Source organism: Drosophila persimilis, unplaced genomic scaffold (assembly GCF_003286085.1).
Source record: "Drosophila persimilis strain 14011-0111.01,24,50 unplaced genomic scaffold, DperRS2 tig00000663-arrow-arrow-pilon, whole genome shotgun sequence".
Lineage (NCBI taxonomy): Eukaryota > Metazoa > Arthropoda > Insecta > Diptera > Drosophilidae > Drosophila > Drosophila persimilis.
Genome location: NW_020825331.1, coordinates 236846 through 264782, shown reverse-complemented (window position 1 = coordinate 264782; position 27937 = coordinate 236846). Strand labels below are relative to the sequence as shown.

Below are 27937 nucleotides of genomic sequence, written 5' to 3'. Positions count from 1 at the left end.
TCTGGCCTGCCTGGCCTGGGGAGAACTGAGAACGGAATACGGAGAACCATGTCGCCGCCGCGCAAGCTGAGCCGCTACCTGATGGCCGTACGCGGACGTGGCCAGAACCAGGAGACGGAGTGTAAGTAGAGATGCGATGTGATGTGGAATATGCCACAGAACACACCAACTTCGTGCCAGGCGATTGATGTGCGTTGCGTGGCGTGGCGTGGTGTGGCGTGGCTGCTTGTGTGGTATTTGCTGCTTGTTGTGTTTGTTGCTTGCGTGCGTGCGTGGGGGCAGTGGCAGTGGCAGTGGCAGTGGCAGGGGCAGGGCCAGTGTATCAGTGTACCAGTGTCAGTGCAGCACGACATGGGCATGCTCTCGATGTTGTGGTGTTTGGCCTTGATATCTACCATATGTACATATTATATCCACGAAAATTCAGATGCTGTGATACTTTTGTGTGTGTAAACGCGAATGCAAATGCATCTGTAAATGTAAATGTAAATGTAAATAGTGAATAGTGATTAGCCAGCATGCTGCTCGTTTCCCCCATTTTTAGTACATTTTTTTGGAGTAATTTTCTCTGCATGCCCTCGAAAAACGCTACGCTAAAAACATAAAATAACAGTAACAAATACCGTAACAAAAAAACAATAACAAAAACTGTAAAGCCAAATATTGAAATCAGCTTCAACATTCGACTCTCTCTCTCTCTCTCTCTGTCTCTCCCACTCTCTCTCTTTATCTCTCTTGCGCTCTCTCCCTCTGTCTCTCTCTCTCTCTCTCTCTATCTTTCTATATATATCCGACAGACAGCAAAACTGCACAAAGCGACGAGGAGAAGCAGCGCGATCGACAGCGCAACGAGCGCGAGGCCAAAAAGGAAGAGCAGGACGCCATCAACTACAAGGTGAGTGGAGTGGAGTGGTGTGTGTGTGGGCGCCGTGCTCTCTCTCGCTCTGAGTCGCTCAGTCTGTCTCAGTGTGTGCGTGTGCTAGTGTGTGTGTCGTTGTCGATGGTGCGTCTCTGTCTAACAAACGCGTAATTAGCGAAGCGAAAAGAAAAACCAATTAACAAAAGCGAAAGCGAAAGCAGAAAACAAAACAAGCAAAAAGCATAACCGATAACCGATAGCTGATTAACGATTAATGATTAATGATAACCACCTGATATACAATAATCGATAACCCGATAACCCGATAACATGGCGGCTTAATACACAAACAACAATTTATAGTAAGAATGCACTTTGCAACAATTGCATGCAAACAGCGCGACAAGGACCAACGGGAGGCACGCTTGCTGGACTTTGAGATACGGCGTCAGCAGAAGCGCGAGGAGCAGAACCAGCAGCGCCAGCAGCAGCAGCAGCAGCACCAACACCAGCAGCAGCACCAACACCACCAGCAGCAGAAGGAGCAGCAGCAGAAGGAGCTCAAAGAGCAGTCGTCATCGTCGTCGTCGCACCACCATCCGCCCAGCGAAAAGAGTCCACCAACAGCCTCCACATCCCAGCAGCAGCAGCGCCAGAAATTGCAACTGAATCAGCAACAGTCGACGCAGCAGCAGCAGCAGCAGCAGCAGCAGCAACAGCAGCAGCAAGCCACCGCCAGTGGGAGTGGGAGCAGCAACACCCCCGTGACGCCAAAGCTACAGACTCCACCACCGGATCGCTGTATACCGCCGGCATTTCGTAGCCGATCCATCGAGCGAGAGATTCACTACGAGCGCAAGCGTTACTCCACTCCGGAATCGGCAGAGATCAAGGTTTTTGCATAGATTTACTCCCATCCCCACACAACCGCCTCTCACTCTCACTCTCTCTCTCTCTCTCCATCCCTCTTTCATACTTTGTTATGTACTTCTTGTGCTCTCTCACCATTCTGCACCATTCTCACTCATTGTTCTACCGCATTGCTGATCCTTTGGTTTCCTTCAATAGGAGCTTGACAGCACAGCATCATCATCGTCCATACAGCAGAACTTTGCAGCAGGCGTCAGCGGGGGCGCAGGAGCAGCAGGCAGAAGAGCGTCTGCGTCAACGTCAACGGTAGCCGCAGCGGTAACGGGTCAAACGACGACATTGGCGGGGCCGCCGGCAACAGCTGCAGCTGCGACAGCTGCCATCATTCCCATCTTGCCGCTCGGCGTTGCCACGCTGCGCGATGATTCCACCGAGTCCGAGCAGTCCGTGACGTGCGCACAGAACCAGCTGGATGCCTACCATCGCATCATGTGAGTAATCATCGTATATGCCTAAACACATATTAATCTGTCATAGACGATTATACTTAAGTACTTCTCAATGTACTCGTTACTCAATTTGTTATTCAATCGTTTGGCCGGCCATCACGTGCTCTGCTCGGACACAATTTTATCCCAAATGACATTTTTCGGAACGCCCCATTGCATTCATGATATTATTTTTAATGATATCTGGGTAACAATTGAAGTAATTTATATGATAATTCGTCTTATACATATATTGAAACGTTGCGTTAGAGAGTCATGCAGTATCCATTGCTGTGACGAGTGACGAGTAACGAGTGGAAAGAGAAGTAGAAACGAGACAGATCCGCGAGCGATGACTAATTATTATTATCGTAAACGGACCAAAGAGGTGTTAAAATATGATTCTCAAATAATTGATTAAAGGCTCACAAATGTATGATTAATTTTCTTAACGCTTTCGGATGGTTTGCTATACCTTTACGAGGCTATATCGCTTACGATATGGTTTCTTCAACTGGGTATTCATATTTTTTTTTTTTTTAAGATATTTCTGTGTTATAAAATATGTATACATTATTCTGCTTCTTGAGCCCTCACGAACATGTGCAAATACTCGTATTTAAATACATCGTTTACTTCTAGCTTTTTTGGGGGCTCTAGGCGAATGATTTGCATACTTGATGTATGTACATACTGTGTATGCAAATATAGTGCGCAAGCACACAGTGGGTCAATAGAGTGTTTTTACCATAGAGAACGTTCAGCAATGTACATAAGTATGAACACTCGTATGATAGTTATTTGATTATACTTTTGTTGGCCCTTCAACGTGATCTACTATCCGTTGCATTTAGAACGACATAGGGCTTTTCTTCAAACGCAACAGAAAATAGTTTGCACAGTGCAAAGACTTTCCGGGCGCACTATTTGCACTATTCTACCCATTTGACCCGCACCCGAGCACCCCCGCACCCCATTTGCCTTTGACTCGAATAATTCAAAATGCTGTCGTTAGCATTCGGCCAACCTTCCGCCTAAGGTCAGCAGGCGTACATTTTTCCACTCACCCACACTTTTCGCTGCGCTGCTCTCTCACTTTCTTACTCTCTCTCTCACTCTCAGAAAGCTGTGCAATGCACCATGCGACGACTAAAAGCATGAGAGAGAGCAAGCTTTCAGTGTGGCAGTTTTTGTCGTTGCACTTTTTATTGCATGGCCACACCAAATGCAAAAATGCATAGCAGAGACACGAACCACGCACCACACACACACACACACGAAATGAGTGCAATTCTATGCTCAACGTCACGTATACGCAGTGTGGTACGCAAAAGGGTTTCTAATTAGGCAAAGAATGTACTTTATATATGTATAAAGTGTGTGTGTCATTATCTGTGTCAGTCTGGGGTAAACTGCTTGTAGTTTATTCATATATGTATCTATAAAATCAAGCATACGCAATGTGGAATGTAAATGTAAGTAATGTGTCTGTAATTCTTCAAAGAAAGTTCATTTTATTGCTTAAATCCATCTAGAAATAGTTGATGCTTCTATGATATCAAGTATGCGCAGTATTTTACTACCAAATATTTGTTTTTGCAAGGAAAACAGTTTGTTGAAGCTGAGACCTTAGGTTTCCTTCAATTCAACTACTGTTGGGGAGCTTTTTTGAATGGAAAACTTTTCAATGCTACTAAAATGTTACTAATTCATTTTTTTTTTATTTAGACGCTCCTTATTATAATTATTTATTACTGAATTTATTATTGAACATTTTACGTTTATTATTATTATTTTGTATTTATTTTTTAATTTTTATTTCTGATTTATTATTGATAATTTCTTATGGTACATATGTATATTTGTGTATTATTATTTTTATTTTTTATTTGTATAACGAATTTTTTTTACATTTCTTAAGATATGATTATAGTTTCTAAATTGCAGACATTTATTATTATTAGTTATTGTTGTAAAGATAATTTAAGTAAATATGTGCTTGAATAACTCGACTTCCGTATATAGGGCCTGTTAATGGAGTCATAATCTCTGGCCCATGCCGTATTAAGTTCCTCCTTTTTGCAACTTTGTAACCAGAGGTGAAAAACCAGAGTATAAATTTACGAAAAATTCCGATAAAAGCCTCCTTGGCATTTACTTAATTGACAAATAAATCCGAGAACTCTGTCAAGGGTGGAGGCAGCATCAGCATCAGCATCAGCAGCTAGTAGCCCAGTGCTCTAATTTCTTTTGAATAATTAAGGAGACTGGATGTGCACCGGCTAGGGAATTCATCGATTGACATCGAAAGGAAACGGCACAACGGAAAAAAGAGCCGGAGAGCTTCTCTCGATGGGTGTGGGAGGGACTGGCTTTGAGAAATCCAACCATTTGATTTGAATAGCAGCCAGCAGATAGCAGACAGCATTTGGATATTATCAGTCTGGCCTCAAATTAAAATAGTTAATTTTTCATTGGGGCCAAGCTTTTAAACGTACCCCCCGCCTTTCGGCCTTTCTGCCTGCCGCGAGTACATGTCTAGATGTTGCAGTTGCAATAGTTTTGCTTTGTTTGATTCTGGCCTGCAGTTCCGGTATCGCTCTCGTTGGCATCGGATCGGAGTTGTGTCTCTCCCTATCCCTCTACCTCCCTCCATCTCCATCTCCATCTCTCTTTGGTCTATATTCATATAGCGTATTAATTCGCGAAAAAACTCGTGAAAAGCAACACTCAACAGTCGACACTCCAGGCTCAAGCAGCTCAGCGCTCATCAATTAGTCAGTCAGACAGAGTAAGTGAGTTATAATTGCCTGGGGAGTACTCGGGTACGGGTACCCGTACTTGTAGTTGTATTTTGGCAAAATTCGCCTCCGCTAAGTGTTCTTTAATGTAATGTACACACTCGTTTATGCACACAGAACTACGAGTATTTCTACGGGAGTACGAGTACTCTAAAGAGAGGGCAAGAGAGTGTGTTTAATGGCCTTTTGCAAATGACTTGTTCACATTTCATTCATTATTTATGTGACGGTCACGACTGTCGGCCAGACAGGTGCTGCAGTGTGGCTGGTGGCACTTTTGTTCCCAGTTGCCAGGGCAATGCACAGGCCAAGGCAGTGACGTGGTCTAGATGCGTGGGTACAATGCAATTACAATGCAATAGTAGCTGCCAAAACGGAAACGAAAACTTTCTCCATTTCTCCGTTTCTCCATTTCTCCATTTCTCCGTTTCTCCATTTCTCCAATTCTTTCATAAATCAGCAAAATGTTTAAATCTTAAGTATTTTATATTGATTTATAGTTTTATACGATTTTCAAACACATTAAAGCACTCAAATATGCGATAGATGTACAGAAGAATCCTGACCCAGAAAAATATCAAAAGTATGCTAGAAATAAGCTCGTTAATACCAGAAAAATACTGTATAAATGAATACCCGGTATCGTTATATATCGACTCTAACGACACGAATCAAAAATCCTGTGATGCGACGCACTATTCTCTGTGAATATCGCGGGTTTTTGATTTCAAATTCCAAATATGAGAAAGGGAGGCCTACAACCTTATTTCTCACGCAATATACACTTGGGTTAATGAAAATTTAATGCTTAATGGTAAATAAATAAATCTACCTACTGTTTTTGTCGAGATTGTCGAGATTTTGTCGAGACTCTGGAGGATCTGAAGGAAAACATGGTATTAAAACATTGTTTTTAAATCAATGTGAATCAAATTATAATGTTTATTGGTTAAAATAGTTGAGTTTCGATCATTTTTGGACATAAACATCGGTACTGAACTATTGGGAAATTTTTTTGAACTAACTTTGAGGTTTTTTGATCTCGGTGTAACTTTCCATGGAAACCTATTATTAAATATTGCATGAAATCCATTTAGATTCTGGACTAAATATGGATTCCCATGGTTTATCCATGGACTAAGCATTTCTAAGAACACACCGCATTGCCTACTTATTGGGGCGACCGCAAGCCCGTCTTTAATGAGAGAGAAAATTTAAAGCCAAATGTTTGGTCCGACTTTGAAGATCAAACCCTGAAAAGATAAACCTATTAATGCTACAAAATTTATATGCGTATGTGTAAGGACATCGGAGTGTTGGGAATACTCAAATGACTGGCTGACTGACCGACTGACTGACGGTGGGACTTGGGACCCAAAGCCGAAGAGACAATCTCATAAAAAACACGCATTCCCATCTATCTACACACACACACACACACACACGGAAGCCCGCACACATGAATTGTCATTGCAGCACACTCGAACGTACACCACCCACACACACATAAGACTCGAGCACATGGAGAGTAGAGCAGCAGCAGCATGCCGGGCGGGCCAACAGCTAGCCAATTTGCTGCCCGTCACTGAAGAGGGTGCAGGGAGTAGACAGAATAGGGACGAAAGTGTAGTGGGAAATGGCAAGAGAAGTGAAGAGGAAAGATAGAGAAGAGTAGGGGACGGAGGCGAAGGCGAAGGCGAAGGCGGAGGCGGGGGCGGAGGCGGAGACGGAAAAATGGAAGCAATTGAGCGAGGGAGGGTAGGCGGCATATTGATGGTGGGCTTTTTAAATTGGGACACGTGCGTCGGCTGCAGCTCTCCTCCGAAATTCACCACAAAAACAGATAGCCAGCCGAAAAAAAAGCTCCGCATTCTCCGCTCCGTTCTCAAAATTGCGCGCGCCCAAAACATGCTGCTCTCTTGAACGCACTCTCTCTCTTTCTCTCTCGCTTGGGCCTTCTCGCTCTAAAACTTTGAAAGGTTCAATGACGAAGCAGGAAATACCCTAGACAAGAACCGAACTGAAGAATCTATATGTAGATGGTATATGATATTTTAAGAAGATTTAAGAGAGGCAATGTGGCTTGCATTGGGAATTGATACGATAGTTTTCAGAATATTGAACATCTTCAGTATGAAGCCATGGATGTCTCAGTGTAATATATACACACATGTACATATTAATAGGTACACGTTGATAGTTTTCAATAATAATCAGTTATTTTGTATATATTGATATCAGCGTGAAACGTTTTTGTCGCGGCACACCTCGGATGGACCCTACCTTGCTGGCTATCAAAGGGTATATGCCGCCGCCTCGAGCTTCTGAAAGTTTTCTCCCCGCCTTGTCATGTTTTATTTTCGTTTTGTTGTTTCTCTTCTGTTTCCTTCCATTTGGCGAAATAACACGTGCACTTGTCTCCCTTTCTTTGCTCTCTTTCTGTGTGTGTGTGTGTGCCATTCGTTACCGTTACGGTAGCCCCAAATGCTTCTGCCTGCTGCCTGCCGTCTGCCGAAGGTTCTGCCTGTGCTACTGCCACTGCTTTCGCCTTTTGGCCATCGTCGTGGTCGTCGTTGTCGTCGCATTCGCAATTTTCGTTTTAGCCGTTTTGCCAGCTTGCCGATTTCGGTTTTCGGATTTCGGCTGCGGGGCCCGAAAAATATTCGTGTGTGGCGCTTTCCTTTCCTTTCCGTCTTCATTGCGGTGTTACGTGTTTCGCGTGCCAGACCGACGCGTCGCGCGCGCTCCGAGGCGGCGACTATTGAACGAAATTATTTAATAATAATTTATAAATAATTGTAAAATACGAAACGCCAGGGGCTCTGCAAATAGTATCTATAGTAGCCAACAAAAGTGCCAACCGATCAACATACAATATATACATAAAATACATATACTTTTCGAATCGAAATTCGCAAAATTTCTTTTGACTTTTTTTTTTATTCTTGTTGTCTGTTTAGTGCCAAAAAAGATTTCAATCTGTGGGATCTTTGCTTTCAAAATGTGCAAAATACGAACAAAATATATCTATGATTATAACCGATTGCTGCTGAGTGGCCAAGGATGTGCCGGAGGCCAAGGATGGACGGCATCCTATGGTTGCTCTGGCTGCACAATCGTAAACACGGTTTCACAGTGGGTCTGGTCTGATGCTCGGAATTGATCTTGATCTTGAATATATGTATATCTATATAACTACGAAATTGCAAACAAACCTCTTGTTTATTTATTTTTAGCGACTTTCGTAGACACAAATCAAATAATATATGTGAAATATTAGGAAACCATTTGAATGATGTGTCCAAATCGAAAGTTTTTTGAATTTTAAACTTGAAGATATATATACATCTATTTTAGATATCGACCTGCAGTAATTTGTGATACGAGAACACCAAATATTTTTGAATATTTTATTAAACTTAAGCAATCAATGTAGCTTCCAAATAGCGAATTTCAAGGCGAATTTGTTAGACGGAAAATTCGTATAGAAAACTGTATTGTATGAAGGTTCGTAATAGGGTGTAGCGCTTGGGCATCCTTTATGAGGAATCGTCATTGAATTTTGATCAAAAATCTGCTGGAAATGTCTGCCTTTTGGCAAAAGCCAATGCACTTTGTGGCTGAAGAGCAGTTTCCCCACAAATCCCCCCAAAGAATAATACAGAACACTCGAAATTTGTTTGGAGGAGCCTCCCACTGTGTTTGCATATAAGTATTATACACATACCCATCTCCAGCAATGAAACTAAATATGGGTTAGTCTTTATCTCAATGGTAGAGAGCAAAGAGCACTGCTGGGGATACAAAAAAACAAAAGGGGGACACAACATCTGTGCCACAGTGGCAGCCAGCAGTGTTCCCCTGCGGATTTGGGCTCCAATTTCTGGTGTGGCTGTATTCCTTTGAGCCAAAACAAACACACAAAAAACCCAGAACAGAACAGAACACAACACAAAAAAAGGAAAAAGGGAAGGAAAGAAAATGGTTCAATAACTCCGCGTGCTGAACTTTAATGTCGTGTGAATTGCATTAGAGCCAGACAGAAACCGAGCCAGAAGCCGAAACAGAAACAGAAACAGGAACAACAGCCACACAAGAGAAATTGTGTTTAGTAAGTAATTACCCAGTCACGCCACTTGCCTTTGCACTGTATACCCTCTGTGCACTGAGAGGCAGAGAGAGAGAGAGAGAGAGAGACAGAGGGTATGCTCGAATTGCGAGGCGGGCAAATGGTTTGCTTAATGTTTGCTCTATAATAATAGTAGCCTAAAAGCTATTGCATCTGATCTTTTGGATCCCCTCTTAATTTAATTTAATTTAATTGTGGTAGAATCACCCATTAGTTCCGGCCCTGGAAGTGGTGGTTCAGATCAGAGACTGCCTTTTATCCAGGGTATTTATGGACTCGCTATTTTCACTCGCTGTTGCTTGGCTGTAAGTTTTATTGTGGTGTTGTTCCGTGCTTGAATTGTTGTGCCCTGATATCGATAAACCCCCACACACACACACACAGGGGCACACTCGCATTGCCTTGCCCCTGGTACAATATGTCTGCACTAACCTTGTTGATTCACTTCCGTCGTCGCCGCCGCTGATGGGAATATAATGCAACCAAAAGATTTGGCTATTATGTAGGCAGGAAAGGGCCGGGTGGAGTTCGTGTGAGAAATGTAATTTCAATATGACATGCCACGTGTCACTTGATCTGGCTGCCGATAGGCTGTGGTGGCAGGGCAATCGGTGTGGTAGTTGCATAAGGATCGTAATAACGCAATTAGCAGCGGCTTTTGTTCGCTTTGAAACCTAATTCTGGGGATAGAAGAGTTTGGAAAAAGCTCTAAAAGAGAGACCTTTCCTTTAAGACCAATCATCGGTCTACTTGAGAATTGTTGTTGCAAATCAGTTTTTGGAGGACCTTTCGCACACAGACAGCCTCGGAAACCTATCTGCAAACATGCAACGAGTGGCGCACACATCCCATATCCTGTTTCCGGCATCCTGTTTTGCCTTCATCATTTCATCCTTTCATACTTTAGTCAATATCCTGGCTCTGCTTTTGGGTTTTATTCAGCTTTGAAATGGTAAGGACAAATGTGAGAGAGGGGTCTCCGTTACTCTCATCTGTTATCCGTTCTGCCCTCATTCTTCATCCGTTTTTCAACATTCTTTATCCCCAAAGACTAAATCTCAGCCGCTCATCTTTTGTCCCCATTCTTTATCCCTTTTATCACTCCGCCTTCATTTTATCCCTTCTCGTATATTATTTATTCCTTTTCCGCTCACACTTTATCCCCCTTTGCTCATTCTTTATCTCTTATCCCCTATTCCTCAACTCTTTCGTATTCCTTGTTCTTTTGTTGTTCATATTTTATCCATTGATCCTTATTCATCCGCTATCTATTATCCGTTTTGCATCATCCTTCATTCTTTATCCTCCACGCCATCATTCTCCGTCACTTACCCTCCATTTTGTATCCCTTTTGCCTCATTCTTCATCCGCTATGCCTCAGTTTGTTTGCTTTTCACTTGATTTTCATCTGGTTTTCCCCATTATTCATGGCTGTTCTCTCGTGCCTCATTCTTTATCCGTCTTCCTTCATTCTTTATCCCTCTTGCCACTTGCCTCATCCTCATCGATTATCGAATGTTTTATTCACACTCGGATGCACATCCGTGCTCCCATATTCATATTCGTTCGTGTATTCGTATTCGTTTTCGTATTCGTATGCCCGCATATTCATAGGCCAGGCCGACGTAGGCCGTAGGCCGGTCACTCTGGGAATCGAGTCACTGGGTCAGGGCAGCAGCAGCACCAGCAGTTGCTCTCCCGTTCTCTCCTTACCTCTATTCTCTCCTCTCCTCTCCCCTTACCTTCCCTTCCCTTCTCTGTCCTCTGCTCTCTCCTCTGGCCAGGCCTGGCCACAAAAGGAAAGCCCCCATCAAAAGGAGAGGAGGCAGGCCGCAGAGAGCCAGAGAGTGAGAGAGAAATGCGGCATATCGACCGGTGTTGGTGTCACGCCATGCTGCGGTTGTTAAAAAAAAAAAAAAAAAAAAAACAACAACAAAATACATCCACTCTCACACATGCATATACATATATGCATACCATATGTACACAAGTGTGTGTGTGTGTGTGTTAGTATTTTATACATACATATTTATTTTATTATTTGCACTTTTGGCTACGTGCTGCGCAAGTGGCAGAGTCGGACAAAACGGAATTCCAATTGGGTTGCTTTGTTGCTGGGCTCTCGCTTTTGGCCTATGCCTCAAAACCCTTTTAAGCCGCCACATGAACACAAACACACGCAGACACAGACAAATGGCAACATGCACATGCATGTTGCAGTTGCAAGTCAAGGTTGAATATGGGATGATGATGGGCCCGAGGATGATGCAGTCAGTCCCAGAGACCGAGCCCAGTGCCGGGGAAAGCCAGCAGCGAACTGCATCAAATTGGATTTTCATTCTTCTTCTCTTTTTGCTTTTTGGCCCTTCTCCCATACCGTTTCTCTCACCCAAAGGGTATCAAAGTTGCGCGTCATGCGGCAGGGCCCCTCGGTCATCCGCCTGGGGATCCGTCTTGAGGGTTTGGTGTTGTTCTGTGAGGAAATGAGGGGAGACGTGATGCAAAATGAGGGGGGGTTAGGTTCAGTATCCTTTTGTGGTCTCTCAAGAAAACGTCAGAAAAAAAGGATCGAAATCGGCAATCGTATAGCAGCCATAGAAGTTATGGCTTCATATTCTACATGGGGAACCCTTCGATCCATTAAGGGCATCCAAATCATCGATCCTAGTGTTATTCCTTCTGCTGCTGCTGGTCTTCTTTGTGCCTGTGCCCTGGGCACATAATTAAGAACCAGAACCAGAAGCTGACGCTGTAACTGTTTTTGTTGCTGCTGCTTTAATAAGCTTGTAAACAGCTTAGGCTTTCGGCCTTCCCTTTCACTCTGTCCCTTGACCAACCACCCCCACCCTCAACCCCTTTCCGGCATGTGCTGCTTGTGCATGCTTTCTCGTGTCAAGGTCAGAGCCATCGACGGCCGACTACCGACTACCGAGGAACAACAACTGCCAGCAGCAAAAAGATAATCGTGAATGATGCGATTTGAGTGCAGACACCAGAATATCAGCGAGACATTCGAACAAACAAACAAACAAACAAACAAACGACACCGACCGTATTGTGGCAACAGCAAAAAGGCGATGAGACAGAGAGAGACTTGCAACACAGAGAAGGAACTGTCCGACTATGTGTACTTCTGTCATCTGCCGCGTGCTGCATTCCAATGCATTCCAATTGCATTGCATTGCTGTGGTTTCCTTCTCTGCTTCATACCCCATACCATGCCCCATGCCCCATAGCCAATACCCCATCCCCAGGGCATGTGTGTGGCATGCAAATTAAACAATAGCGGTAGCGGATTGTGTTTTTAAAAAGTTTTTATTTTACTTCGAACTTCACTGATATAGATTTAAGTAGAGGGTCACAAAGGAATTCCGGGCAAGGGATTGCGCGATCTTAATATTGAGCTAGACTTTGCGGTGTCGCTGCTGGATCAAGACTGATTTGAACTTTCTGATCTTTGCATCGTTGATCCCTTTCGGGAATCGTTTTTCTATAAACATTTCAATTGATTTCGCCATCCCGAGTATTAGATTTCGTCATCCAAAGAGAGAACTGTAAAAGGCCTAAAGTGCAGGATCTGCAGAAAGCCGGGAGTGAGATTGTTTATGAGAAGCCGGGTGTGGGCAAACATTGGTTTTCCATTTAGGCGAGTGTCAAAGAATGGGATTGCGGCGGGGGCGCTTGAGATTGTACATCTTAGAAATCAATTAGGCGGAGGCCCAAGATTGAAATTGTTTTCGTTTTGGAAAACCAAAGATTGTTTACAACTCGTATAAGAGCTCAATGGAATTGGGTACGTTAACTCCCCCCATTCTTAAATGTTTCGTCCCGATACATTTTGAAGTTCTGATAGAGCTCTAATTTCTTCTGACAGTATTTGAATGTTGCTTTCCACTATTTCTTCTGACGGTATTCTTATTGATTTAATAAGTACAAATTTGGTTAATTTATAGCAGAAGTAAAATAACATTAACAATATCAAAATGATTAAAAATAATGTTGTTAATGGTAAGGCCGTATTACCTAATGTTATAAGGGGATTTAAAATATTAACATTATCAAAAGAAAATTGCTTATCATTTGATTGTATATAATCAACTAATTCAAAATCGCTATATCTATGATGCGATATATATTTTAGAATTTTACCCTTATCATTTATGTGGGTTATATTATTTATTACAATTGTGTTGTTGAATATAAGGAGATACGATCCTAACAAAGTAGTATTGTCTACGATATTTTTGCCTGAAACTAATATGGCACCATCCTGAATGATGTCTATTTCTTTGTTTTTTTCCCTTTTTTTAGTGCAGTTGGCTTTAAAGCCATTAAGTAAATTGGTGAAACAGGTACTCTTTAAATTTATTTGTGCGTAATTGTTAAAAGTTTCACTTTTAAAATTATTCATTAAATAGTATTTCTCCTTACATTCACAAACTTTTTCACTTATAACTAACATTCCATCATTTTGTGAGATGGCTCTTGCATGGTAAAACTTGCAAATATCTTTAATTTGAGGATATTTTATGTAAATGATTATTAAATCTGCATTTCGAATTATTTTAACCGTTGCAATGTCCAACAGATCAGACAGTTCAACATTATGTTTTTCATGCTTATAAATGTCCTCTATTTCGTTTTTATTTAAAATTTTTGTATTGAAAATGTTTACTTTTAAGAGGGTTATGGTATCAACTAAATTTAGTAGGTCAAAAGTTATTAATTTTAAACGATGCTTTCTCAGTATCGTTTCTTCATTGAAGATGACATTCTTTAATGAATTTGATAGCAATTCAATTTCTTTGAAAAATTTGGAATTTATTACAAATTGTTTATTATTATTTTCAGTTAATTCATTTACTTTATTTTGTATTTTCAAAAAGTCGTCATGATCAGGGCTGCCTGCTATCCATTTCCAAATGGTACCTAATTCATTTATTCCCCTTTCTTTCCGTTTTGGAACTAATTCTGAAATCATTAATTTTAATAGACTTAAGTCCATTGATATTTCCCACTCATCGTCTGAATTAATTGATTTGTTGACATATTTGGATTCTTTATCAATTATCTCTCTATAAAAACTCAAATTAGTAATATGGAAAAGTTCAGCGTATGTTTCATAAGTGTAAACGTCTCTGTCGTCTTTGAGCAATAGATAGTCACTATGCGTATAGTCAATTACTTCCGCAGTCGTCAATATAACAAAAGTCAGTATTAGTATATTCGCATACATTTTCTGGAAAAAATATTTAATATTTGATGTTATCTTTATGTATAATTCTGTTTCTATTGTTGATTATAATTTTATTCGGTCGATTTTCCTTAACTACCTGCTTTTTGTATCGGGATTGTAGTTTATTTCTTTCCCCGAATTTCTTTTCATAGACTACTTCTCCTATTTTATAATCTTTTTCTCTTCTATCTTTGTTATGTATCTTAAGCATTTTGGTCTGAGCTTCCTTAAGTAATATTGGATTATGTTTGTGTTCTATTTTGTTATACAATATGTCATATGGCATTTGATTGGTCGTTGAATGTATCGTCAGGTTATATTTCAGTGCCGCCCTTATTATTATTTCTGAATAATCTGTTAGATTTAGTTCATCCTTGATGCACCGCGCTATTTCTGTTAGTGTGGAATGTACCCTTTCTACCTGACCATTTGAGGTGCTGTGTCTGGGATCAGCATAATAAATAGTTAAGTTACTTCTTTGTATGAATGATCTAAATTGTGCTGAAGTAAAGCTTGGTTCGTTGTCAGTCATTAATGATGTTGCTAACGGAAAGTGTTGTAAAATTTCCATTACCTTATTTTCAATGTTTAATTTACTTTGAATTTCCTTGACCACCAAGTATTTGGAATAAGAATCTATACAAGTTATGAATGTTAGGTTTTGGGCATAGTATATGTCTAAGTGTAATTGATCTCCTTCTTTTGCTGGAATGGGAGCTTCCCCAATTGGAATTTTTACAGGGTGTCTCTGATATTTGTTTTTGTTACAGATCTCACAATTTTTTATATATTCTTTTAATTTTTTGTGCAGGTTTGGCCAATAATACAGCTTAGTTATTTGTTTGTAATTTTCGTCTAGTCCTCTATGGGCTCTGCAATGTGTTTCTTCTATAATTATAGCTTTATCTTCTGAATTTACTACATCTTGAAGGAACTTTCTCGTGAAGAGAAATTTATTTATGAAGTTTTCCTTTAGCTTATTTTGGATAAGGTATAAATCTTCTAAAGTGCAGTGTATTCCTGTGGTTAAGTGAGGCTGAATAAATTCTTTTAAAATGATTAGCAGATTGTCAACCGTATCAAATTCAATAATATGTCGGGTATTTTCATAAACTCTTACTAACTCATGAACTGTGAATCTCCCTTGCGCTAATAGTAGCTGCTGTTTAAATTGGTTTAGAGGCTTGCTAGTCTCTTGAATGACGTTTTCGAAACTACTCTCTGCTGAATGCTGAGTATTTATGTCTGATTCTGATTCTGTCTGGTCGACATCACTATCTGTCATATGATTTATTTTAATCCGAGATAACGCGTCCGCTACTACGTTAGTTGAGCCTGGCTTATAAATGATTTTTGGTGTGAAACTTTCTATGAAGTAATACCAACGTTTCATTTCAACATTTGGATTTTTTTGCGACATTGCAAAGGACAAAGGTTGGTGATCTGTATGTATTTCAATTCCACTCACTCCGTATAAATAATTTCGCAAATTTTTTAATGCCCATACAATAGCTAATAATTCTTTTTTATTAGTAGCATATAATTGCTCGGTTTTACTTAAAGTTTTAGAAATAAATGTTATGGGATTCCCATCTTGCGACAAAACTGCACCTATTGCTATGTCCGATGCATCTGTGGTTAATGTGAATTTTTTATTGTAATCTGGTTGTACTAATTCAATATGTGCTATTAAACTGTCCTTTAAATTATTAAATGCTCCAATTGCTGGTTCATCCAGCTGTATTAATGCTTTCTTGGATGCCCTTCGTGAAACTTTCCCATTTACTCCGCTCAGATATTTTGTTAAAGGTTTGGCAATTGTGGCATAATTTCGGACAAATTTTCTGTAATACCCTGTTAGTCCTAAGAAGCTACGTAGCTCTCTGATATTTTTAGGAATTGGATAGTTTTGTATTGTGGAGATTTTGTCTGGATCTGTTTTAATGATATTTTGGGAAACAATGTATCCCAGAAATTTGGTTTCCAATTGAAAGAATTTAGACTTTTCTAGTGAAATTTTCATGTTAGCGTTTTGCAATATCTGAATTATATGAATTAGATCTTTATAATGTTGTTCTATAGTTTTTGAAAATATTATTATATCGTCCATATAAACGTGACAAGTTTTCCCAACTTGTTCTCTAAGTATATCGTCCATTGCCCTTTGGAAAATTCTGGGAGCGTTCGTCAATCCCATAGGCATTCTTAGAAATTCATATTTGCCGTTATTTATGGAAAAAGATGTTTTTTCAATATCTGATTCCCTCATTAAAATCTGATAGAAACCTGACTCTAAATCAATGGCCGAGAAATATTTTGCTTTACCTAAATTGGCAAGGATTACTGAAGGATCTTGCATAGGGTATCTATCCGGTATAGTGTTTTCATTAAGTTTCTTAAAGTCTATTACTAATCTATGCTTAGGAGTTCCGTCCTTATTTACTCCCTTCTTTGGTACTACTATTACCGGTGAATTATATGGGCTTTTACTAGGTCTGATTATACCTTCATCTAACATTTTACTTATTTCGTTATTAACGAAATCGTTAACCGAATAAGCGTATGGATACTGCTTGCCATATACCGGTCTATCGTGTTCAGTGTTAATCTCTCCTTTTATATCCGTTCTGAACGGTAACTGTAAATTTATATTGGCATGGTCTTCTTCGATGATAGATACCATTTTCTCTCTGAGATTTTCTAAATTGTCCTCTTTGTAGGTTATTGTGTTATACAATTTCATTTTTTTCAATTCAGAATTTGCATAATTTTGAATGTCGGATATTTCTACGACGGCGCGTTCAGGATTTTTGCATCCCAAACTTTTAAATTGTTCATTGTCGGATAATTCAACGACGGCGTGTTCAGGATTCTTTAATCCCAAACTATTCGAACTTTTAGTGTCGGATAATTCAACGACGGCGGGTTCAGGATATTTGAATCCCAAACTATTGACGGATAATTCTTCGTCGGCGTGCTCAGGATTTTTTGATCCCAAGCTATATAAACTTCCTTCTACCTTTACTGAATCGCTTTTCATTTCTTTTTCTTCTTCAAAATATTTTTTTATTATATATTCCTTCAACGGAAGGATGGTTTTTCCTTCTATAAAGGTTAATTTGTTTAAAGAAAGGACCTCGTCATATATTAGTTTCTCCTCATTGTCTTTATAACTTAAAGTCCCCTTTCCTGTATCAATAACCGCTCCGATTTTCTTTAATAGGTTAAATCCTATTAGTAAATCTGCCTCCATTCCATCTATTTCATAAAACACTTGCTTTGTGTTGAAAATAGTTATATTATGGAAATATTTAATTATTGAAAACCCATTCACTGTAGCAACTTTCTTATAGATTGGTAATTCTTTTTTATTGTCGTAAATTCCTTTTTTTATATAACAGGAAGTTGCTCCCGTATCTATCAAAACTTTTAATTCTCTGTTTATTTTTTTGTCTACTCTTTTTAGGTAGGGCAGACCTACTTCGGGGGCTGATCTAAAAAATGATCCTCCTCAATGTTATTTATCCTCATTGCTTTATTAGCCGGTTGTTCCGACATTTCGTTTAGCTTTCGTTTCTGCGCTTGATTGTCGTTAGACTGATTATTCGGTACTACGTTTGCCCTAAAATGCTGGGCTTGGCTATAATTGTTATAATTGTTATTATTTCTCCTATAATAACCGTTAGTATTCTCCCGATAGTTTCTATTGTTATTATTTCCCCTGAATTGATTGCTGTTCTGTCGGTTCCGGATTTGTATAGATTCGTCTACCTCCATTGGTTCTGGGGCCTGATTTTGTTGTCTATTACCCAAGAAATAGGGTTGTCCCCAAGACATGTTATTCCTCTGCAAATCCCTTTTTTGGTCGAATGGTGAACTGTTAGTCCTAGGTTGTCGTTGGTTGAATCTTAAGGTATTAAAATTATTATTCCCTGAATTTCTGGGACCGCTGAATTGGTAGGCAAATTGGGCCCGAATGTTATTAGATTGCAATTCCTGTACCTTTGCTAAGGCATTCGGTAAATCTGGGGGATTCAATGAAAATAGGATTTCAGCAATGCCGCCGTTTAGGCCAGTGACAAAAATGCGTAAGGCATTGTCTCTAATTTTTTTATTTGATTCTTTGGTGATCTCACTGTCCTTTCCGTGAGTCATTATTGTCTTATTTATTAACAAGGTCATTTTCTTGTTAACCTCGTTATAGAAATCTATAATTGAAAGGTTCCCTTGTCGGAGAACGCTTAATTCCTGTTCTATTATGTAAATAGGTCTCTTGTCACTGTAAACAAAGTCAAGCCGTGAAAGTATGGCATCAAAATTTAGAACTGTCCCGTGGTTGGTCAGTGCGTCATGTGCTGGTCCTGTTATTTTGTTTCTCAAAATTGTTAATGCAATATAATATTGCTTACTTCCTTTCTTATATAACTTCACTGCAGTTTCTGCAGCTTCCCTCCATCCTACATATTGGTTTAATCCACCATTAAAAATTGGTAGGGATTCTATTACCTTCAATGTGGTGTCGTCTCTTATTGTCTCGTCTATTGTTTCTGCCTGATAATCCGATACCTGATCGGATTTAGTTTCTATTTGTTGTTTTAAATTTACAATTTGCTCTTGTACTTGTGAAATTTGAAGTGCTATCAATTGTTTGACCAGATCTGCTGTGAGATCGGTCCTTGCTTGAGAGTTAATCATTTTTAGTTTTTCAAAATCTAAAGTTAGCTGATCCACTTTTAATTTTTCTTATATGTTAGTTTTTATAATCTTATATATCCTAATTGAACTTATATATTTATTAATACAACTCTTGCTCACGAAATATCCGGTAGGGGTCGTCCTTCTTAGTTTGGCAGATCTTCGAACGGGTCTTCCTTCTTAAATTTCTTTGCTCAGCTGGGTCTTCTGGGGGTCTTCCTTCTTTGGCTTCGCTAATCGTTTCACTTTCTTTGTATTTTGGTTTTGTCGGTTTTGTTGGTTTTGTTTTTTAAAAACTTTGGGTTTCTTTGGTTTTTTTTGTATTTACGAATTGCCTTGATTAGCTTTTTGTTTTATTTGTATTTTGCGTTGTATTTGTATTTGTATTTGTATTTGTATTTGTATTTGTATTTGTTTTTGCACACCCTAAGCTCCGGTTTGTTTCCTTTTTATCTCACTTTTTTTTATCTATATCACACAGTCACTCCGCGTTTTTAATTTTGAAGGATTTATTCCATTAATTAATTGTCCTTCGGGTTTCGGCACGACGCAACACTTTTATCATTCGGTGTTTTTTATACAACGTCGCCCCACGTTGGGCGCCAATTAAACAATAGCGGTAGCGGATTGTGTTTTTAAAAAGTTTTTATTTTACTTCGAACTTCACTGATATAGATTTAAGTAGAGGGTCACAAAGGAATTCCGGGCAAGGGATTGCGCGATCTTAATATTGAGCTAGACTTTGCGGTGTCGCTGCTGGATCAAGACTGATTTGAACTTTCTGATCTTTGCATCGTTGATCCCTTTCGGGAATCGTTTTTCTATAAACATTTCAATTGATTTCGCCATCCCGAGTATTAGATTTCGTCATCCAAAGAGAGAACTGTAAAAGGCCTAAAGTGCAGGATCTGCAGAAAGCCGGGAGTGAGATTGTTTATGAGAAGCCGGGTGTGGGCAAACATTGGTTTTCCATTTAGGCGAGTGTCAAAGAATGGGATTGCGGCGGGGGCGCTTGAGATTGTACATCTTAGAAATCAATTAGGCGGAGGCCCAAGATTGAAATTGTTTTCGTTTTGGAAAACCAAAGATTGTTTACAACTCGTATAAGAGCTCAATGGAATTGGGTACGTTAACTTGCACTTGGAATGCGCCAGGAATAAGACGATTAAGTGACGACCAGAGCTCAAGTACTGGCTAATCGGTAGAGAAGCTGCTTGTCTGGCATCCATAAAAGTAGTTTTGACCATAGCTTTTATATAATAGAAAGATGACTTCCGCTTGGAAAACTGTGTCGATTTTGATATTCTGAGGTAATCCAAGTTTAAGTACTGCTCAGTACCGACTCGGATGTGTGCCTCGTTTAATCAACGCTTAACTTAAGGGAAGCCCTTAACGCCAACTGATGATCCAGGGGGAGGACACTGGATAATGGATACTGGGGGAGCACTTAACGTTGATCTATCGGGTGGGCCATCAGCTCCTGTGCCTGATAATCTCATTTACACCTTAACATCTACACTTGTGCGATAATAATCAAGGATAACAAGAGAGCTTTCGGGACGAGTGTTCTTTTGTGTGCGTGTGTCTGAAAGTTTAATTTGTAGATTAGCTGCCATTGTCTCTTGGGGCACGGCCCGGCACGTATGAGTACGTCCCGCAACCATCCTCCAGATAAGCTACTTATTGAGCTGGAAAACTTTTGCCACTTGTTCGTCAACTTTCTGAGGCAAGAGCGGGGGCTGCCGCATGCCGTGAAAACTGGTCATTGATCCCAGAAGTAGGCTATGCAAAAGTGAAGTACAAGCCCAATTAGGGCTGAGACCACGACTCCCCGCTCTCTCTAAACGGATTACCTGTGCGTTGGCCGTTGCATAAACGTCAAGAGGTCGTGGTGGAAAGCTACACATGCTCAAATTCGATTTAGTCGAGAGCAATAGAAATACAGACAGATAGACCCATTCACTTGTCAATTTGGTGAAGGCTCGGTGAAGCTCTTAACCAAATCCCAGTCCCAAGCCCAATCCCACTCCAATGTGGAGCTGACAGCCAGCCAGTCGAGCAGCGAGGCCTCGGCTGGGAATCATTGTCAAGGTTGGGGGCTATAATTAAACAGTCCGCCCGATAATTGGAAATCAAATGCTGTCCGCCTGCCAATACGAGACTGTGCTTATGCTTTCACGCCCACACACGAGTCGGATCGGATTAGAGGCGGCCAAATTGAAGAGTCTATTTTCGACACACTCGTCTGTATGTGCCTCTGCTCTGCTCTTGATCTGTGTACTACAGGTGTATGCTGTGCGCCATATGTGTGTCTAGCGGGTACGACAATGATTAGACCATGTTTACACAAGTCTTACGGGGGTGGTGGGTGGTGGGTGGCTCCGCGTACACCCTCCATTAAGTGCAAATCGAAATGGAATGCGACAAAGTTGCAGGCGGTTGCTGCTCTCTGCCGCACGGGCGAGTGTGGTGAAAAGCTTTCTTCGCTCTCTTACAGACTTTCGGCCCTCTCTCTCTCTCTCTCTTTTTGGTCTGCTCTTTGCTCTATGTTTCGTTTCATTTGTTTTGCTTTGCTTTGCCTTTGTTTAGCTTTGCTTTGTTCTGTGGGGGCCTGGGGTAACCCCCTCTTGAACTTTTAAGAAAACTTTTCAATCAAGATATCGTGGGTTTCTTTTTTGGTATGGTATTGAAAGCAGAGACAACAGACTCCAGGCACTATCTTTCGACGGGATTACATATATGTATTTGTATATATCGTATAGTATATCGGGCTTGAAATAAGGAAAAGTCTTAAACCTGAAAATCCATCAAAACAGCAAACTTTTATCGACTGGACTTTGCCTTAAAGATGCTAGAAAAGACATTTCCATTGTGATTTGTAGTCCAGTTTTAGTAGGATATAAACAAACAAAAAAACACCTATGAGAAAAATTATAGAAAATTATAAAAAATTCAAGAAAATCAGCAGCAATGGCGTCCAGTAGTGTCTAACCAATAAAAATCAGAAATAAAATAACAGGAAACGGCCGCAGCCGAAAACTAAAAAGATGTCCATGGCATTGTGCAACCTGAACAGCGACGGCAGTCAAGCTCCGCCGCAGCAGCCGCAGCAATCACAGGCTGCCGCTGCCGCTGGCGCTGCCACAAGCGCCGCAGGAGCAGGGGCAGGGGCAGGACACACACAGGAGAGCATACTCGACGCGAGCAATGCCACAACGCCGCTGCTGCTGGGACACGAGCAGGGCAGCAGCAGCACTGCCGGAGAGAGAGCGCCAGAGCGAGAGCGCGGCGGCGATGTTGTGGATGGCACTGCAACATCGATACCCATGCCACTGGAAATGGTGGGAGCTGTGGAGCAGCACCAGCAGCAGCAGTTATCGCTGCCAACGCCACTGCCAATGCTCAATGGCAGCCATATAATGATGGCATTGCCAGGCGGAAATTTGAATTTTGTAACGGGAACGACTGCGCAGGCAGCCGTGACGCAGCAGCAGCAGCAGCAGCAGCGGATGATAAGCAACGGCGCAGTTGCGCCCTCGACCAATGACAGCAATAATAACAATAATCCCAACAACAATGTGGACAATACGAGCGACGACTCGAATCCGGTCACAATTTACAGGTAATGTGCGGGAGAGGGACAGGGAGAAAGGGGCAGGGTGCTGGGAAGAGATGGTTCGAAGCACCATCGGTGTGGGAGGCTGTAACTATTCATGGCAATAATTAAGAATAAATGGTTTTTTCCTTTCGTAAAGAAAATCCTTAAACACAATTGGAAGTTGCCTTCAACATCAATCACAATCAATTACCTATCCAACTTCACAGAAACCTAGGAATACGGAAAATATATGTACATATGTATGTATATATCTTTTTTGTATGCACACCCTGCCAGGATAGTTCGGGGACCTGCAGAACACGACTCTGAAGGCGAAAAGACGGCAAAAGGACAAAATAGGCCAACATTTTTGTATTATGTATTTTCACATAAATAGTTATCTATTAAAATCACATTGTTGAACTCATTTTGTAGAATAATTTTCGTTCATTCAAACATTCAAAGCACTCTGATGGGACTGCATAGTAAAAGTTTACTTAAATTGTTAACTTTGTACAAGTTACAAGAAACAATTTCTGTGTTAAAAGCACATTGCTCTTTCTAGCGATCAGCTGTGGTAAACAGCTGACAACCTAACAGTGGTGCGCTCTGTTAAAAATTGTATCAACGGCACAACTTGCTCAGCGATCAGTGATGTACATATATGAGACATTAGTGCTGGTTATAGCTGGTTAGTCACTAAGACTTTTACGCATAAATTCATGAATCAGATGATCTTATTATTGCCTTTTTCTTATACCGATAGCCAAAACATCGACAAGAATAAGAAGAACGTAAACAAAGACGCTCAATACTTCGGTTTTATGAAAGAAATGTTCCAATTTAATGGGGCTAAGAATGCAAAGTGGACGGAAATGGTTTGCAAGAGCGTCTATTTCAACAAAAAAGTCGGCACGTGAAATTCAAGATTCGAACCCGATTATATTTACAGCGTCGCGATAGTAAGCCATGCATCAGTCGCGGTTCACGCGTTCGATACTTCACTGAGCGCTGATCAAGGCTGATATGTGGCGGCTTGAAGTATAATATTCTATCCCATGCAAAACGGATATCTGGATGCAAACGGTGTCAAATATCTCACTAAACTCATAAAAGCATAAAATTCACTCAATATTCCCATTGAAATAATGTTAACTCTTAGAGGACTGAACCGTTGACGTTATACGTTGGGGAGAAAATCAGTTTTAAGTAAAATATTTACTAGATATATTCAAATCCCATTTGTAGCCCACTTTCTGATATATTGGGTTCTGTTCTGCTTGCAGGTGCCGGGCTCCAATCGCGTCACTCGACTGTATGGAGGAGTTCAGTGGTACGGGCGGTCATCTTGATTTCGGTATCAAATTTCTCACTATCAAATAGGCTTATCATTTACGTTGATTCCTTTCCAAGTTACGGATTGTTTTGACTGTCTTGCCTTTGTATGCTTTCACACGATAATCGCATGTTCTTTCTTTTATTTTTTGAGCATGTCATAGTCATCGATAGCTGTACGCTTTTTTTTGTATTATTATTTCTTCTTTGGCAAATTACCTCGCCATCAGAAAAGTGCGGGGGCAAAAAAAGAACTTGTAATTAAAGTTGTAATTTATTTTATTCGTTTATACAATAACCAAACGAAACGAAAACCAAAACAAACCGCGAGGCCGGGGGCGTGAGTGAAACATTTAAACACCCCCCCACCACCGACACATTCCCAATGGCACTGCCGCAAGCCGCATGCCACGCCGCACCGCACCGCACCGCACGCACGGACGCAGAACACGCACCGGAGGCACGCACTCTGCGGCGGCAGAGACCAAAGGCTGGTGGCAGGAAGGAAGGAAGGAAGGAAGGAACCAACAGAAGAATGTCACTTTTGTTTATTCATGTTCATTGCATGTCGCTGCTGTTATTGTTGCTGTGCTTGGACCTCTACCCTGCCTCAGCCGAGCCATTAGCAACTCGATAATACTAGTTTTTTGGTGGCATTTTCATTAATTTCTTTGAGTGAAGACATCAGATAGTGCATCCATTCGTAGAACGTTGGATAAATGCAAATCAAATACAAACTAGAACTAGTCAATGGATTTGCAGGATAATCATATGGGTCCTCCACTCAAGCGACATTAGTCCAGCGAGTCCAGACATTATTTAGAGATCGCCTTTTGCGTAAAATTCTCAGAAAAGAAAGACTCAAGTGGAACCTACCTATTTTGTATGTTTCGGCACCGAGAATCGAGTCCTCCTCAATGTACTTCTGTCTCACGATCCGTTTGATCTGCGATCTGTGTAGGGTATCTGGTGCTTCGGCATTGTATTCGTTAGACGCTTGCCTGCTTAGACGCTGTTCATAATAATACCTAATTTTTTCTTACGTGTTAATGTTTGTGTTGTTGTTGCTGTTGCTTTTTGCACGTCTTTTTTTGTGTGTGTGTGTGTTTTTTTTTGTTCCTCGGACACACTCGAGCCCCGATGCGAAGGCCTCACTAACGAACCGCTCCCTCTGAAACCGAAACCATTTCCATGCGGCACGTGAACCGACGATGACCATGTACCTGGGCATTCCGTGGAGCGCAGGCCGCTCGATAAGTCTCGGCTCGAACCCGGCCTTGCCGCTGCGCCACGGCTCGACACCGACGCCGGGACTGCGGTACAAGAATCTGGGCAAGAGCGGCCTGAGGATCTCCAATGTGGGCCTGGGCACCTGGCCCGTCTTCTCGCCGGGCGTCAGCGACGAGCAGGCGGAGGCCATCCTCAAGCTGGCCATCGAGAGCGGCATCAATCTGTTTGACATCTCGGAGGCCCACTCCGAGACGGAGATCGGTAAGATACTGCAGCGCGCGGGCTGGAAGCGTACCGCCTATGTCATCACCACGAAGGTCTACTGGAGCACCAAGTGAGTGGACATATCCCTTCATATCCCCTCATACCCCTCATATCCTTCATTCCGTGTCGATCCATCGCAGGTCCGAGGAGCGGGGCCTCTCGCGCAAACACATCATCGAGTGCGTGCGGGCCAGTCTGCAGCGCCTGCAGCTGCAGTACATCGACATTGTCATCATCCACAAGGCGGATCCTATGTGCCCCATGGAGGGTGAGTGTCTAGGGTCCTGTCCATTCTGTGAGCATGCCATAGGAAAACGTTGTAATCCCTTTTTGTCGCTTCTCCGCTGCCCCTCAATTCTCCCACAGAAGTGGTTCGTGCCATGAGCTATGTGATACAGCAGGGTTGGGCTATGTACTGGGGGACGGCACGATGGAGCCAGGTGGAGATCATGGAGGCCTACACCAACTGCCGGCAGTTCAACTGCATCACCCCGATCGTGGAACAGTCCGAGTACCACATGTTCTGCCGCGAGAAGTGCGAGCTCTATCTGCCCGAGATGTACAACAAGATCGGGGTGGGCCTCATGGCCTGGGGTCCGTTGTCGATGGCCCTGAGCGACACCCAGAACGGGGACAAGATCTTTCTGCCCAAGGGCTCGTTCAAGACGAAGAGTTTCTCTTGGACCGAAGACGAGATCAATCGGAATGTGAGTGCGATCTATGTTATCTGTCAATCGACACTTTAACAACTATTCTTGGATGCTTCTATTACTATTTCAGGCTGCTCTTTCGCCGCAAGGCAGCTGGGGCAAGGACCGTATCGAGGAGGGGCGTCGCCACTGCGACCGACTGCGCGACCTGGCCGCCCTGGCCGAGAAGCTGGGCTGCAGTCCCACGCAGCTTTCGATCGCCTGGTCGCTCAAGCACGAGCCCGTCCAGTGCCTTCTCCTGGGCGCCACCTCTGCCGAGCAGCTGCACCAGTCTCTGCAGTCCCTGCAGGTGAGAGATATACATTACATTCCAAGAACTTGCACCTGATGATTCCATACACATAGTAGAAAATTAAGAGCCCATATTTCCTGGGCCCTTTCTAATGATTTTTTTGGACTTGTGGCTTGTGAATTGATTGTAACTGTATTTCAGCTACTGCCGCGCCTGTCATCGAGCGTAATGCTGGAATTGGAGCGGATATTGGAGAATAAACCGGTACGGCCGCCAATGATATCGACGCTGGCGCTTCGGTGACAATCAGCCTGCCCGCAGGGGCCGCTCAGCCTGAGCGGGGGAGGTCCCTGCGGCGCCGATTCGCCGAAGCATGTCGAGGATGAGGCCTTCATCGAGGAGGTGGACGCTGCCAAGGATGCTGCGAAGCAGGGTTTCTGTCTCATTCAGTGACGAAAGGAGTCCTTAGATAATGATAATAAATTTTTGAAAGTGATTAGTAGTAAAACTAGCCTAAGTAGCAATACTATGACGACAACAATAAGCAAGCAAGAACTACAACAACAGCAGCAGCAGCAGCAGCAGCAGCATCAGGCCATCACCATCCGCAGCAGCTCGATGACAGTCGCAGGAGGAGGAGCAGGACCAGGAGCGGCAGCAGGAGCGGCAGCAGGAGCGGCACCTCTTCCCTCTCAGTCACAATTTGACACGCTCAACAACAACTACGGCAGCAGCCTCACTAATACCAATACCAATATGAACATCAGCGAGACACCGCCACGTCGCTCCCTGCTCAACTTCAAGTCCCTGGACTTTCACATCAAATCCCTCTACAGCGGACTGCGCACCGGCAGCACAAGCCCCGGCAATGCGAACAGCTCTCCGGGTGGTGTCCAGGTGCTAGCGGCGGACGGAGGCCAGCGACGGATGCCGTATCTGCGCATCGAGAGCGTCGATCCAGACGGAGAGCCGTGCGCGGGACCATCCTCCAGACGAGAGTCGGTTGTGGGTCAGCGATTGCAGGTCTCGCCCAGCCTCCTCTCTCCATACAGCGGCGGAGGTGCAGGTGGAGGTGTGGGAGGGGGTGGAACAGGAGCCAGCCTGCTGATGCCCTCATCGGATGGTTCAACCATACGCCGCTCCTCCACCTCCGACATTGTGGCCTGCCGTCGAGGCGGCGGATCCCAGGACAGTCGCCGGCCCAGCACCTCGGATCTGCTGCGGCGGGCCAGGGAGAGGCGGGGCAGCGAGGCCCGCATGGGGCGCAGTGTCTCGCACGGCGGACTGACGCGAGGTGGTGGCTCCTTTGGCGGGGGCCTGGGTGGAAGACGCACCAGTATGGCCTTCTAAATGAGACAAGCGAAGCGAGGCAGGAGATCAAATCAGAAATCGGCTGACTAAATGGCGCTTATGAATTTTTATCTAGAGAAAAAAAAACAAAACAAAAATATCAGCGTGTAAGAAAACAATTTTTTTTCCGTCGATCTATC

General features: G+C 42.3%; 1 protein-coding gene across 4 annotated transcripts; it reads left to right on the top strand.

Annotated features, from left to right (window-relative positions):
* Nucleotides 1-21: 21 nt before the first annotated feature.
* LOC6599317 (voltage-gated potassium channel subunit beta-2) lies at nt 22-27913 on the top strand. Of its 4 annotated transcripts, XM_026991303.1 has the most exons (11): nt 22-121; nt 798-895; nt 1258-1418; nt 1467-1752; nt 1928-2220; nt 23963-24033; nt 25257-25575; nt 25646-25773; nt 25875-26212; nt 26286-26504; nt 26649-27913. In XM_026991303.1, exons 1-11 carry the CDS (start codon nt 49-51, stop codon nt 26748-26750), a joined length of 2088 nt encoding a protein of 695 aa, XP_026847104.1. In that variant the 5' UTR covers nt 22-48; the 3' UTR covers nt 26751-27913. The 4 variants fall into 4 exon arrangements, with proteins under 4 accessions (XP_026847104.1, XP_026847103.1, XP_026847102.1 ...); XM_026991302.1 differs by lacking the exons at nt 22-121; nt 798-895; nt 1258-1418; nt 1467-1752; nt 1928-2220 and adding exons at nt 8577-9129; nt 21841-22700 and having other exon boundaries at nt 23963-24009; XM_026991301.1 differs by lacking the exons at nt 22-121; nt 798-895; nt 1258-1418; nt 1467-1752; nt 1928-2220 and adding exons at nt 8578-9129; nt 21841-22700.
* Nucleotides 27914-27937: the final 24 nt, after the last annotated feature.

Coding starts and splice junctions, on each gene's coding strand:
- LOC6599317 (XM_026991303.1), top strand. CDS start 49: ATGTCGCCGCCGCGCAAGCTGAGCCGCTACCTGATGGCCGTACGCGGA. Junction 896..1,257: donor AGGACGCCATCAACTACAAG/GTGAGTGGAGTG, acceptor GCATGCAAACAG/CGCGACAAGGACCAACGGGA. Junction 24,034..25,256: donor GGGCGGTCATCTTGATTTCG/GTATCAAATTTC, acceptor CGTGGAGCGCAG/GCCGCTCGATAAGTCTCGGC.